This window comes from Salvelinus sp. IW2-2015, linkage group LG1, assembly GCF_002910315.2.
Source record: "Salvelinus sp. IW2-2015 linkage group LG1, ASM291031v2, whole genome shotgun sequence".
In the NCBI taxonomy this organism is placed as follows: Eukaryota; Metazoa; Chordata; class Actinopteri; order Salmoniformes; family Salmonidae; genus Salvelinus; species Salvelinus sp. IW2-2015.
In genome coordinates this window covers 43,247,143-43,264,633 of record NC_036838.1, presented here as the reverse complement: position 1 = coordinate 43,264,633, position 17,491 = coordinate 43,247,143, and the positions used below count along the sequence as shown (strand labels likewise).

Below are 17,491 nucleotides of genomic sequence, written 5' to 3'. Positions count from 1 at the left end.
CTCTCTCGGCAGATGGGGCCTGCAGCAAAGCCCTGGACCAGCCCGTGGGTGAGTGGCTGGAGCATGTGGGGCTGCCGCAGTACGAGAGCAAGCTGCTGCTTAATGGCTTTGACGACCTATGCTACATGGTGAGTCAACGTTTCTAAGATCTTTTACACTATTCATCTCTTTTCATCTCCTTTTCTCCCTCCTTTTCCATCTCCTTTTCTCCCTCCTTTTCCATCTACCTTTCTCCCTCTTTTCCATCTCCCCCTCTTCTATTTCAGTTGCTGTTCCTTATTCTGTCTCCCCCAGTTTCTCTCTTTCTTCCATAGCTGCTCTTCACCTCTCCTTGCTATACAGTAGATGACCCTATACAGATTTACTGTATGTGCTTACTGTAAATCCCTTTGAAGTGTAGAAGAGGTCACCAATGGTAAGACGAATCACACCAAAACCTATTAACTTTTCTCCTTCATCCCCAATCATTCCATCTCATTTACAATAAATTCCCATAGTCACYACCATCCCCCCTATCTTGTCAGGCTGATTTATGTTCTACAGCCTTAACCCCCATGCTGGCTCGGCCAGAAAGCATACACAGTATAGCTCACCCAATCATCAGCAGATACAACAAACCACTCTGTTGAGGTCACAGTATGGATTTGACTTCCTGGCAATTCTATAAGATATTTTGTGGCAAAGTAAAGTTTTTTTTTTAAGGGCATGAATGTTTTTTTTGTTGCTGTAGAGACTTCAAACATATTTTGTGATGTCATGGTCAAGTTGTATACTGATGTTTTTTTCTGGTTATCTTATGCCACYTCAGCCAGAAAATAACATCATTATGACATCCCTTGAGTCTTGTATGTCTCTTGTTTCTGGAAAGCATAGGCAGATTCAATTGGCTGTGCCTCTGGAATTATGTATTAATAAAATGGTTTAGCTGCAGCTAAAATGACTGTATGTTTTGTGTCAAACTAAGAGAGGCAATCATGTTCCTTTTAAGTTATAACACACGGAWGTGTGTTACAACATTTGCCAATGAATGTTCAAAACAACACTGATATTTCCACTGATTAGGTAACTTTGAAAAATATGTTGTAAATGGTGAATAACATGGTCTTTAAAGCAAACACGAACTAATCTGATGACACAGCTGCTTCAGTACTGTTGTTTACATGAGTTTGCCACAGATGAGAGCTTGGCCAGGGGCAACGGACTGCACCTGTTGGAGAGGTTACATAACCAATGGAAGAAGTCTGATATACCGTGTATAGACTGGGAATAGTCAGCATAGTGATGTAGAGTGTATTGTACCAACCAGTATTGTACCAATGGTGTTCGTGTTAATAAGGTTATAATAGGATGAGGATCATGGGTCATTAGCATTGTGATGCTAATGTTCATCTCTTTTCATGTCTGAGGAGTGGAAGTACCAACCAGATAATTGATTAGCTCTCTGCAGGACAAATTCCCCTCAGATACTTATAAGGACTTGGAGGTTACTGTCTGAATAGGTCACAGCAGTCAGAGAGATGATGTAAAGGTTGAATGGTGTCCCATTGAACTTTCTGCCAGATGCATCGAGTTATCACTGCAGTGCTGCTCTGTTTATTTGTTGATTTGCTTCGTGGGCTGACTCTAGATCAGGGGAAGTGGTATACTGGGTTTTGCCAGGTATAACTTTTATTGAGTGGTTGAGATGGCTCTGTGAGACACTGTTCAACCCCATCATCGAATTAATGTAGATTAAATCAAATCACATATAAATACATTGTCATGAAGCCCAGAGGAGCAAAGGTAATGGTGACTGTGCCGGAGACGCACATTAGTCGGTGAACATCTGGCCTGAAAGCTGCGATGACAAAGCTGTCATCTTCATTAAATAAAATACACTGTCTCTTTTAGAGTATAGCCCAGTTGAGAAATCTGAGTGCTTGATTTCCCTGCTGATCCCAAAGGCAAGAGCGTCATAGATCAAATTCTTCAAAACAGAGAAAGTTAGAGTTAGTCTACCCTTCAGACCTTCGGTGCCTCCTCATTTCATGGAACCTTCCCCCTTTGTGATGAGGGATTGTATGTGTCACAGTTATGTAATAGGTACTTATAAATAACAACAAAAATAGCTATTAATTACTTAATCATATTTCCTGATTAAGTATAAATGACAAGCTCCAGTGGGACCTTCTGGAACGTCCAACAATAATTTTATTGGAAATATCTATTTTGGGCGATTCCTGACGTCAGACACTGCGTTATTTGGATCCTTGTTCTAGTGATCATCAGTGTGTTACTGTAACTGCTGCATTGTGCTCCAGAAACAAGCAGTGAGGCTAGATTTAGAAAAGACTAGCTACATTTGAACATTCTTGGCCAGGAAAAATCTATCCGCAGCAGTCCACTGGGAAAATGCTGAGCTCCACATTTTTAAGGATCTCCTTGTATCTTTATTTCTGCCTATAAAGCTGATGTAGATGACGAAGCATGTGCCACTTATGGAAAGTTATGTAAAACAAATGGTGAACATCTATTGTTGTCAATCATTTGTGTAAAGGAAAATAGGAAATGTTTAGATGACTTTAATCATTGCACACACACATATACCAACACACAGATACATAATCCTAAGCGTTTTTCTCAYGCCCAATGTAATTTGTCTCAATGCAACACTGTAGCTCAGAAGTAAAAGCTCCTGCATTTTTGATTGCTTTTCCCTTGGTGGTGTTGCATTAGAATAGATTGATTACCTTTGGCATGCACAATTTATTTGACTCCAATGTCCTCTCACCGCGCCATTCCTGTTTGTCTGAGGACATAAATAAGCGCATGCGCGTGTGTGTGTTTATGTCTGTGTCTCTGTGTATGTGTGTGTGTGTCTGTGTGTATTATTGAGTGCATATAAATCTAAATCAAATCAAATTGTATTTGTCACATGCGCCGACTACAACAGGTGTAGACCTTACCGTGAAATGCTTACTTACAAGCCCTTAACCAACAATGCAGTTTTTATTWAATTTTTTATTTAATTTCACCTTTATTTAACCAGGTAGGCCAGTTGAGAACAAGTTCTCATTTACAACTGCGACCTGGCCAAGATAAAGCAAAGCAGTGCGTCACAAACAACAGCACAGAGTTACACATGGGATAAACAAACGTACAGTCAATAACACAATAKAAWWWWWWTTATARTAAGTTAAAGAAATAGAGTTATGAAAAKATTTATTAAATAAAAATATTAAATRAAAAGTAACACAATAAAATAACTATAACGAGGCTATATACAGGAGGTACCGGTTACTGGTACCGAGTCAATGTGCGGGGGTATATGTTGTCGAGGTAATTTGTACATGTAGGTGGGGGTAAAGTGCACAATGTATTGTTGTCTCTACCTTCTTGCCCTTTGCGCTGTTGTCTGTGCCCAATAATGTTTGTACCCTGTTTTGTGCTGCTACCATGTTGTGCTGCTGCCATGTTGTGTTGCTAYCATGTTGTTGTCATCTTGTGTTGCTACCATGATGTGTTCTTATGTGTTGCTGCCATGCTATGTTGTTGTCTTAGGTTTCTCTTTATGTAGTGTTGTGTTGTCTCTCTGGTCGTGATGTGTGTTTTGTCCTATATTTATATTTAATTCATTTTTATTTTGAAACCCAGCCCACGTCCCCACAGGAGGCCTTTTGCCTTTTGGTAGGCCGTCATTGTAAATAACTGACTTGCCTAGTTAAATAAAGGTTAAATCAAATTTTATTAAATAAAAAAGTTACTAAAAACCAGATAGCAGCCGCAGTGTAATAACAAAGGGGGGGGTCAATGTAAATAGTGCGGGTGGCCATTTTACTAATTGTTCAGCAGTCTTATGGCTTGGGGGTAGAAGCTGTTAAGGAGCCATTTTGGACATAGACTTGGCTCTCCAGTGCCGCTTACCTTGCGGTAGCAGAGAGAACAGTCTATGACTTGGGTGACTGGAGTCTTTGAAGATTTTTTGRGCCTTCCTCTGACACCGCCTATTATATAGTGATGTACTGGGCCATACGCACTACCCTCTGTAGCACCTTATGGTCAGATGCCGAGCAGTTGCCATAGCAGGCAGTGATGCAACCAGTCAGGATGCTCTCGATGGTGTAGAACCTTTTGAGGATCTGGAGACCCATGCTAAATCTTTTCAGTCTCCTGAGTGGGAAAAGCCGTTGTCGTGCCCTCTTCACGTCTGGCTTGGTGTGTTTGGACCATGATAGTTTGTTGGTGATGTGGACACCAAGGAACTTAAACTCTCAACCCGCTCCACTACAGCCCGTCAATGTGAATGGGGGCATGTTCGGCCCCCCTTTTCCTGTAGTCCACGATCAGCAACTTTGTCTTGCTCACGTTGAGGGAGAGGTTGTTGTCCTGGCACCACCCTGCYAAGTCTCTGACCTCCTCCCTATAGGCTGTCTCATCATTGTCGGTGATCAGGCCTACCACTGTTGTGTCGTCAGCAAACTTAATGATGGTGTTGGAGTCGTGCTTGGCCACGCATATAGACCTAGAGTGTAGGAGATGTTGTAATGTCTATGTTAATAGTTAGCTTAAGTGATTATATGTGTTTATGCATAAGTGTCTGCAGTTTGTGTGATTAACTTGTGCGTGTGTGTACTGCGTGCGTTGGTGCATGTGTAGGGCAGTAACGTGATGGAGGACTTGGACCTTAGAGATATGGGAATCACTGACCCTGGACACAGAAAGAAGATCCTCCACGCAGCACGCAGCTTGCCCAAGGTAGTTATCATCAGTCAAGGGCACCACCTGCAACCTTTTACCTGGTTGACCATTCATCTAAGAACATCAAGGTTTCAAGGAGTGTGCATTGGATTTATCTACGTTTGTGCATAGTATTATCAATCATGATAGGATGACCGGTATTGTAAAGTAGCTTGGATCTTGCCTGTAGCTATGGCAAAAGAGATCCTATGAAAAAGCCCTTTGACATTGGTTATGGTTGGAATATCCTGAAGGGAATTGTGAAATCCTGCTTTTATTTTAATGTATTTTGATCTATTTTCTGCCCCTGTCTGTAGGTGAAGGCCCTTGGCTGTGATGGCAGCACCTCTCTCTCCACCTGGTTGGATGTGCTAGGTCTGCAGGAGTACCTGCCTAACTTCCTGTCTAGCGGCTACCGTACCTTGGACTGTGTGAAGAACCTATGGGAGTTGGAGATTGTCAACGTGAGGCCAATGTTTTGTTAGTGAATTATAGAGTGCCTCAGGGAGGAGACAGTGCTGTACTGAGCTTAAGGCAAAACAGATTTGAGCTGAATAATTGAGGAGTCCATTCTGTCTGCCTGTTGTGTGCCGGCATGGGTGTCCARCTATGTATTTCATTGGAGGCTGCTGAGGGGAGGATGGCTCATAATAATGGCTGGAACGTAAATGGAATGGCATTAAACACATGGAAACCATGTATTTGATACCATTCCACTAATTCCACTCCAGCCATTACCACGAGCCCGTCCTCMMCAATTAAGGCGCCACCAACCTCCTGTGGTGTATTTTCATTCATATTTGTTTTTGCCAGTATTAGTGTTCATATGCACACAGCCCTTAGTACAGTCTAGTCACCATTGTGTCCCATCTGTGYCGGTTTCTGTAGGTGTTGAAAATCGGCGTTCTGGGCCACAGGAAGAGGATCATAGCGTCTCTGGCAGAGCGGCCCTATGAGGAGGCCCCGACCAAATCACAGATCTCTCACCGTCTCTCACAGATCAGGGTTAGTTAGAGCCTTGTCACATTTTAACAATAATTTCACCTGTATGACACTACATAACATTCTAAAACCTAATTGAAATATGTATTGAGTCACTATTTTGTTTTAAATCTTTCACGCCCACGTCATCAATCTGATCAATCAATCTGTATGTGTCAGTTTCAGGACTTGTTGTCCCAGACAGGGACCTCTCCTCTGAGTCAGATGGACCCGTCCACCAGTCGCTCCATGGACATGCTCCTGCCCCTGGGAGAGGCAGGCAGGAGGAGGAGAGCCATGGACCAGGACTGCAGTGTGTCCCTGCGCTCCTACAGCGAGAGACCACGCTCTCACGTTAGTTCTCCTGCCAAAACGCTGTCTTTACCTGTAGCTCATAAAGTGACTAAAATATATTCCTCTGTGGTATGCTTGGGATAATCATGTCATAAAGAGAGGAAGCTGCTGCTGGGGTGATCTGAAACAGAAGCTGTGTTTAACAGATTATTGGGTCATTCTATGCTTGTATTAAATATATATTGATCAGTCAAAGTGTTACAGCATCTTTGTAGTTTTATTATCCAGTAATATTTTGTGACAGAATTGTATGCCATAAGCATCCCTGTACACTACAGAATCAATCCATCTCTACTGTATGTGTCTTTCTAGGACAGACAGAGTGACAGACATAGGGAACCCCGTTTGACCCTTCGGCCGCCTAGCCAGTCTGCCACATACGCTACAGTGTCCGCTTGGCATCACCAGCCTGAGAAACTCATCTTAGAGTCCTGTGGGTATGAGGCCAGTGTAAGTCATTTCTACGGTCATTATGCCCCCTGAAGATAAGTCACCGACACTTTCAGCTATCCAATATTGATCATTGCTTGATGTATCAGAAATTGATAGTTCAGAGATGATAACCTTTTTTGTTGCTTCTTTTCCAGTATTTAGGATCAATGATTATCAGGGATCTACGGGGGATTGAGTCAACTCAAGAAGCCTGTGCCAAAATTAGGGTACGTGATGTCATCGTACTGCAGATCAATATTCAATAATTATTTTCTAGCACTCCATATTGATATGGAACCCCTTGCCATTTTCTTTCTACTTCTAGAAGTCGAAGGACCATTCAAGAAAGGGTCCTGTTGTCATCCTTTCCATCACCTATAAAGGGGTCAAGTTTATGGACGCAGCCACTAAGGTACTGGGAGCCTGCAGGCAATGAGAGATGCATGATGATGTCAGAAGCATCATTKCCCTACTTCGCTCTCTCATACTGATTCCCCTAAAATAAAGATAGCACCGTTGGTGCCGATGAAGTCTATTGTTTCTGGTCGATGTTGTTGTTCCTGTTGCTGCTCAGTTCCATCCTGTTCTTCTGTCCTCTCACCAGACCATAGTAGCCGAGCATGAGATTAGGAACATCTCCTGTGCAGCCCAGGACCCTGAGGAACTCTGCACCTTCGCCTACATCACCAAGGACAATAAAAGTGGCCACCACTTCTGCCATGTCTTCAGCACTGTGGAAGTGGTGAGGAACAGGATGATGACACCAACCCAAACCCTTCAATCACTCCATACATTATTATTACTCCATAAGACTACAAATGTAGGATCTTAATTTGATCACTTTTTTGTTGCTGAGAATTGTCCTGCACAGCAGGAAGGTTTTAAAATGCTTATAACTTTTGTAATTTCCACTTTAAAATGTCAGACTTGAGTTGCCCTAATGTAAAATGTATCAACCCCTACAAAAAATGTCCATTAATTATAATCCACATAATAATTCACATTTTCTGTTGCTGCAGGATTATTTTCAACTGGCCAACTGGCTCAAATTAAGATTCTACATATGTATGCCAAAATACAATCACCCATTTCCCACCTTAAAATCTTTCTAAAGTACTCTGACTATTATTAATTTAACTATAAATGMCATATAATATCATAAAATGTTTGATAGGAAAAGGTTTATTGGAATTTGGCAACCTGCTGACAAAACTGCATGCAACTTCATATCTTGATTAATTAAATTGCCTTAATGTCTTGATTAAAGTAATGCACCTGCTGTCATGCAAATAACTTAATATCTTGATTAGTCTCTTTTAAAGCCATGTTTCAAAAAGGCCTGGCACACGATACAAAGCTACATCTCGATTGTCTAATTGCATCCTTGATTAACATAGTGCTCCTGCTAYGAATGGCATCTCAATGACAAAAATGCTGATTTATTGTAATTAGTACCTCATTCAGAGTTCCTCAAAGTAGCTGTCAGTCACTACTGCAACCGTCTGTTCATTCTTTACTCCCTCCCTCGGTACAGACCCAGACCTATGAGATCATCCTGACGCTGGGTCAGGCCTTTGAGGTGGCCTATCAGCTGGCTCTCCAGACCAAAGCCAGGCAGTATGTCCCAGTCCCCCCACCATCTCTGGGGTCAGAGGTCATTGAGACCAAATCCAGCCGGCCCACATCACAGCAATGGAGCAGCATGAGGAGATCAACAGTGAGTACCACACACTGAGCACAAACACAAATCTCACTCGTAGCACAACATGTGTGTTTCTGTACGTGCATTATGTGTATATACATACTGTGTTTCTGTATATTCAGTATGTATGTGTAGATGTGTATGTGTTTATGCAGAAATATGCACGATCAGATGACTCACAGAGTGTTCCTTCGGAGTTGAAACCACTGATCACCCTGTTACAAACAAAGGAAGACTTGTAGAGAGATGAAATTGATGAGTCATTATTTTGCTACCAATCTCATCTCCCCGACTCTGAGTCACTCAGATCGGAGTAGATTTTCCTGCAGCCATACAATATAAGAACCATGATGAATGAATAGTCTTTTTTGTTGTTGTTGCTTACAGCCAGGATATAATTTCCTATGGGAGTAAAGAGAGAGAGGGAGAGCTGTGTCTCTGCTGGTCGCCAGGCCCCTCCTCTGTTTCCATGTATATTGATTGAGAGTGTTACGTAAATGCTTACATATGCCTCAGGCCATGTATGGATGTATTAACCTTTCAGGCCCCAGAATAATGAACACTCAGTGATCACTGTCACCTGATAAAGCTGCACCRTCTGGACTATGTATGCACACGGCTCAACATGTTTATGCATCCACACAAATCACTGTGCTTTATTATCTACTACAATATATTATGAGGTACAATATATGAGGTATAATATATGAGGTATAAGATATAGGTATATATAAGGTATTATCAGGGGCGCAACTTTCACTGGGGACGGGGGAGAAATATCCCCCCCACATTCTGAAATTGCATTTTTGTCCCCTCCAGTTTTATCATTGGAATGTGATACAAAACGAGGCAACGGTGTGTTTTAGGACAATACGGACGCTTCCGAGTGGTCGGGTAGGGTGTTTAGAGTGTTTATCCGCCCGGATAAAAAAATAACTAAAAAACAACATTATGTCCCCCCCACTTCTAAAACCAAAGTTTCACCCCTGGGTATAATATATGAGGTATATTATATGAGGTATAATATGTCAGGTATAATATATGAGATATAATATATGAGGTATAATATATGAGATATAATATATTAGCTATAATATTTGAGGTTGAATACATTAGGTATAATATATGAGGTAATCAGTAAGCAGCATAATGCACAAGTTGTTGGTATTTATGATTGAGTTTTAGGCAGTGGAATTTTAGGAACATCTAAAACACGAGAACTAAATTTGCTGCTGTTAATGTGGACAATGATTTCACAATTGTGAGATGACCTTTCCTTTTTCCCGACGTGATTTAATTCTTGCCAGGTRTGCACTGTTTTTGTCCCATGTACATTATGGCATAAATCACTGTGCAGCTGAATACTGTCAGTGTTGGGGAAGCTACTCTGAAAATATAATTTACCTTGCTACCAATTACTTCACATTGGAAAAAGTTGAGCTGCACTAAAGCTAATTAGTTTACTTAACTAAAGTAACTTTGAAACAGTAGTTGACTACATCCAAACTGCTTTGTGATACATTATCATATCTACATCTGAAATGTCATAGACTACAAATTACAARARCTCAAAAGTTAACAGAATGTGTAATTACCCTATTAAACACAAAAACTATGTTTCAAATAAGAATATTTTATTTTAAGTGAGAAAATGTTATTTTAGCAAGAAAAGTAGTGAGTAGTTCCAGTAGTTAGCTACACCGCTACATGACAAAAATGTAATTAACTACTGAAACACTACCAATATTTTWATTTAGTTTAACTACCACCAATCTACTGCAAAATGGGGTTAAATTACTAGTTGAACTATATGTAGTTCACTACTCCTAAACACTGCACTGTGTACCCTGTACTGTACTGGCTGTGCCTAGATACTGAAGGGAACCTGGCTAGTACAGTCCAGTCTAGTTGGCAGATGAGATAAAGCTCTGCTATGCCAGCTGCTGTCTAGTATAAAACAATGTTTCAGTTCAATCTTAACATTATTTGTCTACACCAAATAGGATGTGATAAACAACCTAGATGATTCACTCTTTACAGGATATCTTGCACCGCATTGGTCAGTTCAGTGCCACTATACATGATCTGTCCTTCTATTTCCCTGTTTAACATTTCTTTGCTCTTCTCTTCTTGATCCTCGTTTCCCAGGGTGCCCCTCCGCTAGAATGCCGCTGCTGTTACTGTCACACGTGTACTACCCACCGCCCCTCCTTCCTCCCGTTGCACTCTGTTAGCCCTGGAGTCCAGGTCCTGCTCTCTCCTCCTTTCCGCTATACTTCATCATCCATCTGCTAACCTACCTGACATACCTCTAACTCTCTCTCTCTTGTCATTCCATGTCCATCTTTTGTTTTTTTCCAGGCACTTCATGTACTGTAGCTACAGAATATTTGCCCTTTTGATTTGACTTAGCCTACACTGAATTTCTGTCACATTCTCTATTTTCTCATAGTCATTCCATTTGAGCTTTTTTAAGATAAGCAGTTCTTTCTCATGAATTGTTTCCTGAGGATAATTAGGCTACWGCTTAGATTTGACTTAACCAGCTACAAATGATTTATGGCTTAACAGTTGTGCTGCTAATGATCTAGTGTTTTAATTGCATAGATGTGTGATAGGTACAAATAGCAATATGCTTAAGGTGGCCTATTTAGTCTTAATCCTGCAATATTACTCAGCTTTTGGATTCAGATGAATCTGATATTGGACAGCTATAATTTATATACAGTACCAGYCAAAAGTTTGGACAAACCTACTCTTTAAAGAGTTTTTCATAATGTTTTACTGTTTTCTACATTGGAGAATAATAGTCAAGACATCATAACAATCAAATAACACACATGGAATCATGTAGTAACCCAAAAAGTGTTAAACAAACCAAAATATATATATATATTTTGTAATTCTTCAAAGTAGCCACCCTTTGCCTTCGATTGCATCTTTGCACACTCTTGGCATTCTCTCAACCAGATTCACCTGGAATTCTTTTCCAACAGTTTTGAAGGAGTTCCACAATATGCTGAGCACTTGTTGGCTGCTTTTTCTTCACTCTGCAGTCCAACTCATCCCAACCATCTCAATTGGGTTGAGGTCGGGTGATGTGTGAGGGCCAGGTCATCTGATGCAGCACTCCATCACTCTCCTTCTTGGTCAAATAGCCCTTTCACAGCCTGGAGGTGTGTTGGATCATTGTCCTGCTTGAAAAACAAATGATAGTCCCACTAAGCGCAAACCAGATGGGATGGTGTATCGCTGCAGAAATGTTGTGGTAGCCATGCTGGTTAAGTGTGTCATCAGCAAAGCATCCCATACCATCACACCTCCTCTCCATGCTTCACGGTGCAAACCACACATGCGGAGATCATCCGTTCACTACTCCGTGTCTCACAAAGACACGGCGGTTGGAACCAAAAATCTCAAATTTGGACTTATCAGACCAGAGGACAGATTCCACCAGTCTAATGTCCATGCTAGTTGTTCTTGGCCAAGAAAGTATCTCTTCTTATTGGTTAGAGTGGTTTCTTTGCAGCAATTCAACAAGAAAGCCTGATTCACGCACGTCTCCTCTTAACATGATGTTGAGATGTGTCTGTTACTTGAAACTCTGTGAAGCTTTATTTGGGCTGCAATCTGAGGTGCAGTTAACTCTAATGACTACCTCTGCCACAGAGCAAGGTCCGTGGCGGTCCTCATGCAGCCAGTTTCATCATATGATGGTTTTTGCGACTGCCACTATGAAATTTCCCGGATACTAACGTCTCATTTCTTCAAATTCGTACTTCATATCCTCACGATTTTCTTAGCTGTTCCCTTGTCACCAAACAATTAACACTATTAAGAAGGATTGAAATCAAACACAACCTGTTATGTTGAAACATCAGGTGACTACTTCTAGTTGAGAAATGTGTGTGCAAAGGCGGCTACTTATTCTAAATATAAAATATTTTTGATTTAACACTTTTTTGGTTATTACATGATTCCATATGTAGTTTTGATTCTTCAATACTAAAAGTAAAAAAAAGTCAGAGTAGGGTTTGTCCAAACTTTTGACTGGTACTGAATATGTAGACAGTAGTATATTTCAGTTTTGCATTGCCACAATGTACTTTATTTGGGGTTTATCAGTGGTATTTAGTGTAATCAGACATACAGGACTACTAATTGAAGTTAATTTTTTATAAGGAAAAGCTATAACATATGATGTTTATCCTGGTAGTAATCAGTGTTTCTGGCTGTTCATGTGTTAACAGAGACACTTTTTTTTCTTGGTGAACCTATTGTTTAAGAGCGCATGTTTGAATCCTTACGGTGTTTTCACATTTTCACTTAATTTGAAGCCCAGACTAAGAGACAGATGGGAGTGTGTGTGGTCTGTTAGGTCTCCAGCAGCCTGTTTTGTTATCAGACATCTATAAGTTGTGGATTGAGCCCTGGTGTCTGTGATTCTAGCATCACTGGACTGTGCCTTTAATCCACTTGCACGTGCTGAGGACTTGAGTGTGCAACTCTCATCCCCCCTCCCCTCCCCCGGCAGATTGACCCTCTGGAGATGGATGCAGACATGCAGTCCCTGGGCAGCACCACCTGGCTCTTCAACCAGAGAGACTCCAACAAGCGCCCTGTCAGCACCAAGTACGAGACCACCATATTCTGAGACTGGATCCTCTGCCCCATCCCCACCTCGCACTAGCACCCAGTTTGACCCCTGCCCTCTTACCGCCCTCTCTCTCTCTCTCTCACAAGCCCTATGCCTTCTCACTGTGATGGTAGCATCCCTCAGGGCTGCCCCCTCTTCTTTGCCCTGCCCTACACAAACCTCACCCTGCTCTGACATCACACATGCCTGCAGCTCTCTCCTGTTCCTCACCCCTTGGCAGCCCCTGCTCCTCCTGCAGCCACTGATGGAGCCCCTTGACTTGTGGATGGACCTGAACTGAACCTACAATGGCCCTGCTCTCTCAACCGATCTGCCTCCTCCTCCTCCCAACTACTTGCATTTGCATCCACCCACTATTAGGTTTATCATCATTGAAGACACTGTGGATTTTTGTTCTCTTCCTGTCATGCCATTATTTTCCAAGTGACTCCCTTCAGTCAAAACAAGCATGACTTTTTTTCTGTTGAGCTACTTGTTGCATTTTTACTTGATAGTAACATGATAAGCATTGGCTGTACTGCCAATGTGAACAAGAAAATAACAAACCTTCATAAGTACCTCTTTTTATCTAACGCCAAAGGATTACTACTCTTGTGATATTATCAATTTACCGTTTTGGTCCCATATAGAGTGGAACAAAGAACATTATCATGTCCCAAACAACCTCCTCAGTCATAAACAATAGTTTACCCCCTTCCCAAAAGGATTAACAATTTTTTATTTTTAATGCCATGTTTATTTTTGTATTTCACTTGTTTTTCGCTAAAGGCAAGTTCAATATTTTTCTTTCCCTATCTGTAGCTTGTCCTGTCTTGCCAGGCATCTACCACTGTGAGGCGCTGTGAGGARACACATCACCTGGGATGCATGAAGGACAAAAAATCTATAAGAAAAAAAATAAACTTTTTCTACGCATTTTTTTTATCATACATTGATGGATCATCAAGGAATCTTCCCTTTCCATTTAAAATGGATCAAGAACTGAACCTCAAATTTCTGTGTGCTCTTCTTGTACACAACTTCGTCATCAATCTGTCAAGATCAGTAGCCTTAATTACTTCAATCTGGCCATCTATCAGTTTATCTAAATGTAATTGAGCATCCCTTGCCACCATCACACACTCTCCACACCTGCTGACTGCTACATGCGTCTTCCATGGTTAAAAAGACTAACAGCACTTTTGAGTTGACAACACATGAACACTTTGGCTGAGCTGTAATGAAGTTGTTGTAATGGTACAGGTTTGTCCAGATAATAATGTCTATAATGCTCTGTAGCTTCACAGTGTGCATGGTGCCTCACCAGTCATTTTATTACCAAGAGAGACAATCATCAGAGACTGTTTGGCTCATCAGAGAACACTGTGTTAAAACATGGCACTATACCTTAAAAAAAAATATTGTTTTAAAATGGATATGGTTGGTTTCTTTAATAAGATATGCTTTTAAAAAGACCAGGGCTTCCTGAAATATATTTAGTGAAAGAACCAAGGGAAGCAAGACCACAATCTATCGGCGTAGTAAATAATTTAAGTACAAATGTATGAGAAATTACCAAAACACCATGGTCATGAAGGCCATATTTTGGGTATGTCCAAGGAATTTTGAGGGCAATAATAGAATTTGCCAATTCATGGTGATGGATTCAAGATATTTCCAATAACATTGTTTTAATTTTAGACAATTTACGAGGCAAGGCACATTTGTGTTGCTGGACTCCTTATGTTGCATCTTATCAAGATTACGTGGGTTGTAATCCATGCCATGGCACATAGGTTCAGTATGAGGTACACTATGTTTAAACAAATTAGTCACAAAAAAATTAGCGACAGGGCCAAAGATTCAGGCTTACTCATGGAACTTTACATTTGAGGGATCAAAATGTAATTAGATATGCTTTCATTGTGCAAATAGTTTTTGTTTGAAAATATCTGTGAAACTGCATTCTTGTTTTTCCTTTCACAGGGATTTATACCGCAGGTCTAGTTATCTACACTATATATACAAAATATGTGGACACCTCTTATAATTAGTGGATTCGGCTATTTCAGCCACACCCGTTGCTAACAGGTGTATAAAATTGAGCATACAGCCACGCACTCTCCATAGACAAACATTGGCAGTAGAATGGCCTTACTAAAGAGGTCAGTGACTTTCAATGTGGCACCATCATACTGTAGGATGCCACCTTTCCAACAAGTCAGTTYGTCAAATTTCTGCCCTGCTAGAGCTTCCCTGGTCAACTGTAAGTGTTGTTATTGTGAAGTGGAAACGTCTAGGAGCAACAACGGCTCAGCCGTGAGGTGGTAGGCCACACAAGCCCACAGAACGGGACTGCCGAGTGTTGAAACGTGCAGCATTAAAAAATCATCTGTGCTCGGTTGCAACACTCACTACCGACTTCCAAATTGCTTCTGGAAGCAACTTCAGCACAATAACTGTTCGTCAGGAGCTTCACGAAATGGGTTTCCATGGCCGAGCAGCCRCACACAAGCCTAAGATCACCATGCGCAATGCCAAGCATTGGCTGGAGTGGTGTAAAGTTTGTCGCCATTGGACTCTGGAGCAGTGGAAACGCGTTCTCTGGAGTGATGAATCACGCTTCACCATCTGGCAGTCCGACAAACTAATCTGGGTTTGGCGGATGCCAGGAGAACGCTACCTGCCCGAATGCATAGTGCCAATTGTCAAGTTTGGTGGAGGAGGAATAATGGTCTGGGGCTGTTTTTCATATTTCGGGCTAGGCCCCTAAGTTCCAGTGAAGGGAAATCTTCACTGACATTCTAGAAAATTCTGTGCTTCCAACTTTGTGGCAACAGTTTGGGGACGGCCCCTTCCTGTTTCATTATGACAATGCCCYCGTTCACAAAACGAGGTCCATACAGAAATGGTTTGTCGGTGCGTAAGAACTTGACTGGCCTGCACAGAGTCCTGACCTCAACCCCACCGAACACCTTTGGGGTGAATTGGAATGGTGACTGCGAGCCAGGCCTTATCGGCCAAAATCAGTGCCCAACCYCACTAATGCTCTTGTGGCTGAATGGTCCCCACAGCAATGTTCTAACATCTAGTGGAAATCTTTCCCAGAAGAGTGGAGGCTGTTATAGCAGCAAAGAGGGGACCAAATCCATATTAATGCCCATGATTTTGGAAAGAGATGTTCAACAAGGTGTCCACATACTTTTGGTCATGTAGTGTGTCTGTTGGCTCAATCTGTTTGTGTTTTGCTCAACTTATTCTGTGTGCTGTGTAGCCTTGTGTTTGTGTCCTCGTGGGAAGATGGCTTGTTCTGTCTCTAGCTGCTGTCCTCATTCTGTGTCCCCTGCTGCAGGAGATGTTATGTTTAGCCTTTCTCCAAACGACACCTGGTTAATACAGGATGGCTGACTGGAGAATGACTGTTAAGACGTGCTAGTCTCTGTGCGGTACTGCAGCTGTGTCTCATCGTCAATCTGTCCTGTTCTGACTKTTGCTGTACTGATGCATGTGGCAGTATTTGCGTTTGGTCCTCTGATGGCCCATTGAGGTGTACGTACGTAGCAGTGTCTGTTTTGTTTTATCTTATCATTTGCTGTTTTGTTTTACTTTTTTCTTCGTTTCACAAATATAGCACCTCATCTCATTTACATTGTCCAGCATTGTCATTTCTCTTGCACTAAGTATGTTCCTCCCTGTTATRTGTTGAAATCATGAAAATACATTCAACCTGTTTTGGTTTGGGTGCATATAAAAGCCTTAAGTTTTTAAAGAGCAGAGGCTATTTCAAGCAGACATAATTGTGGTGGCATGATTTGGCTGTGCATGCTTCTGTTTTTTAACGTCAGTGTTTTCCTTGTGTAGCTCACTCCAGCGTTCAAGTTTCCGGACACCAAGCTGTGAGTTGAAGTGGAGCAGCCAATGTGGGTGTCTGCGTGTGTGTAGACTAGAGCCAGAGAGACCAACAGGGATACATTCAGCGGGTCTATGAGGGACTGTTTGATAAGGTCTGCTGCCTTCTACCACCTCTCCTGAATACCAAGTAACAGAGAAATTATAACCTTACACTAGCTGTCTGTCCACTGGGTAAGCAGGGCCTGTCTCCTATCTTGAGAAGGTCGGTCTGAAAGGTCAAATATCCTCCCTGGCCTCACACTGACTGTCTTTACCTCCACATCTGACTTCCTGTAGGTACAGTAATATACAGAATATAGACAATTAATGATGGGCCATTAATGACAATTTTTATTGATTCAGGTATATTTGAGATTATCATGTTGTTACTACCAGGATCAAGAAGAGAGAACAAGAGTACATGAATCAAATGTAGAACTACTGTACCAGCATAATAATGCTAAGCCCATGTATTTGTGGGCAAAGTATAGTTTGTCAATGATAATGTGATAATGTTTAAAAATGTAAAGCAATATATACCTGAAATTAAATAGTACAATGGAACATCTCATTCTTAAGGTATTTGATTGTGTCTTAGGGCATCTTACTTGCATGGGAGTTTGAAGGAGCTGCCAGACAATATATTCTATGAGAGCTAATTGCATCTCTTTGTCACTAAGACAAGCCCAGGGACTGGCAGAGGAGATAGATGTATGCATGCAAAAGTCATACTCCCTCACTAGCAAACATTTGGAACAAATCATGTGATGGAAATAAAC

General features: G+C 41.5%; 1 protein-coding gene across 3 annotated transcripts in view; it reads left to right on the top strand.

The window, feature by feature from the left end:
* Window positions 1–17,276, top strand: part of LOC111968052 (ankyrin repeat and SAM domain-containing protein 1A-like) — a 32,837-nt gene extending 15,561 nt beyond the window's left edge. The window contains exons 4-15 of one of the 3 annotated variants that reach the window (XM_023993584.2): window positions 13–128; window positions 4,636–4,734; window positions 5,034–5,180; window positions 5,605–5,721; window positions 5,878–6,051; window positions 6,364–6,501; window positions 6,639–6,710; window positions 6,809–6,895; window positions 7,088–7,225; window positions 8,018–8,200; window positions 10,334–10,432; window positions 12,720–17,276. In XM_023993584.2, the coding sequence (XP_023849352.1) occupies window positions 13–128; window positions 4,636–4,734; window positions 5,034–5,180; window positions 5,605–5,721; window positions 5,878–6,051; window positions 6,364–6,501; window positions 6,639–6,710; window positions 6,809–6,895; window positions 7,088–7,225; window positions 8,018–8,200; window positions 10,334–10,432; window positions 12,720–12,839 (1,490 nt within the window). In that variant the 3' untranslated portion in view covers window positions 12,840–17,276. The remainder of the gene's footprint in view (window positions 1–12; window positions 129–4,635; window positions 4,735–5,033; window positions 5,181–5,604; window positions 5,722–5,877; window positions 6,052–6,363; window positions 6,502–6,638; window positions 6,711–6,808; window positions 6,896–7,087; window positions 7,226–8,017; window positions 8,201–10,333; window positions 10,433–12,719) is intronic. The other 2 variants (XM_023993597.2, XM_023993592.2) reach the window with 2 other exon arrangements.
* Window positions 17,277–17,491: the final 215 nt, after the last annotated feature.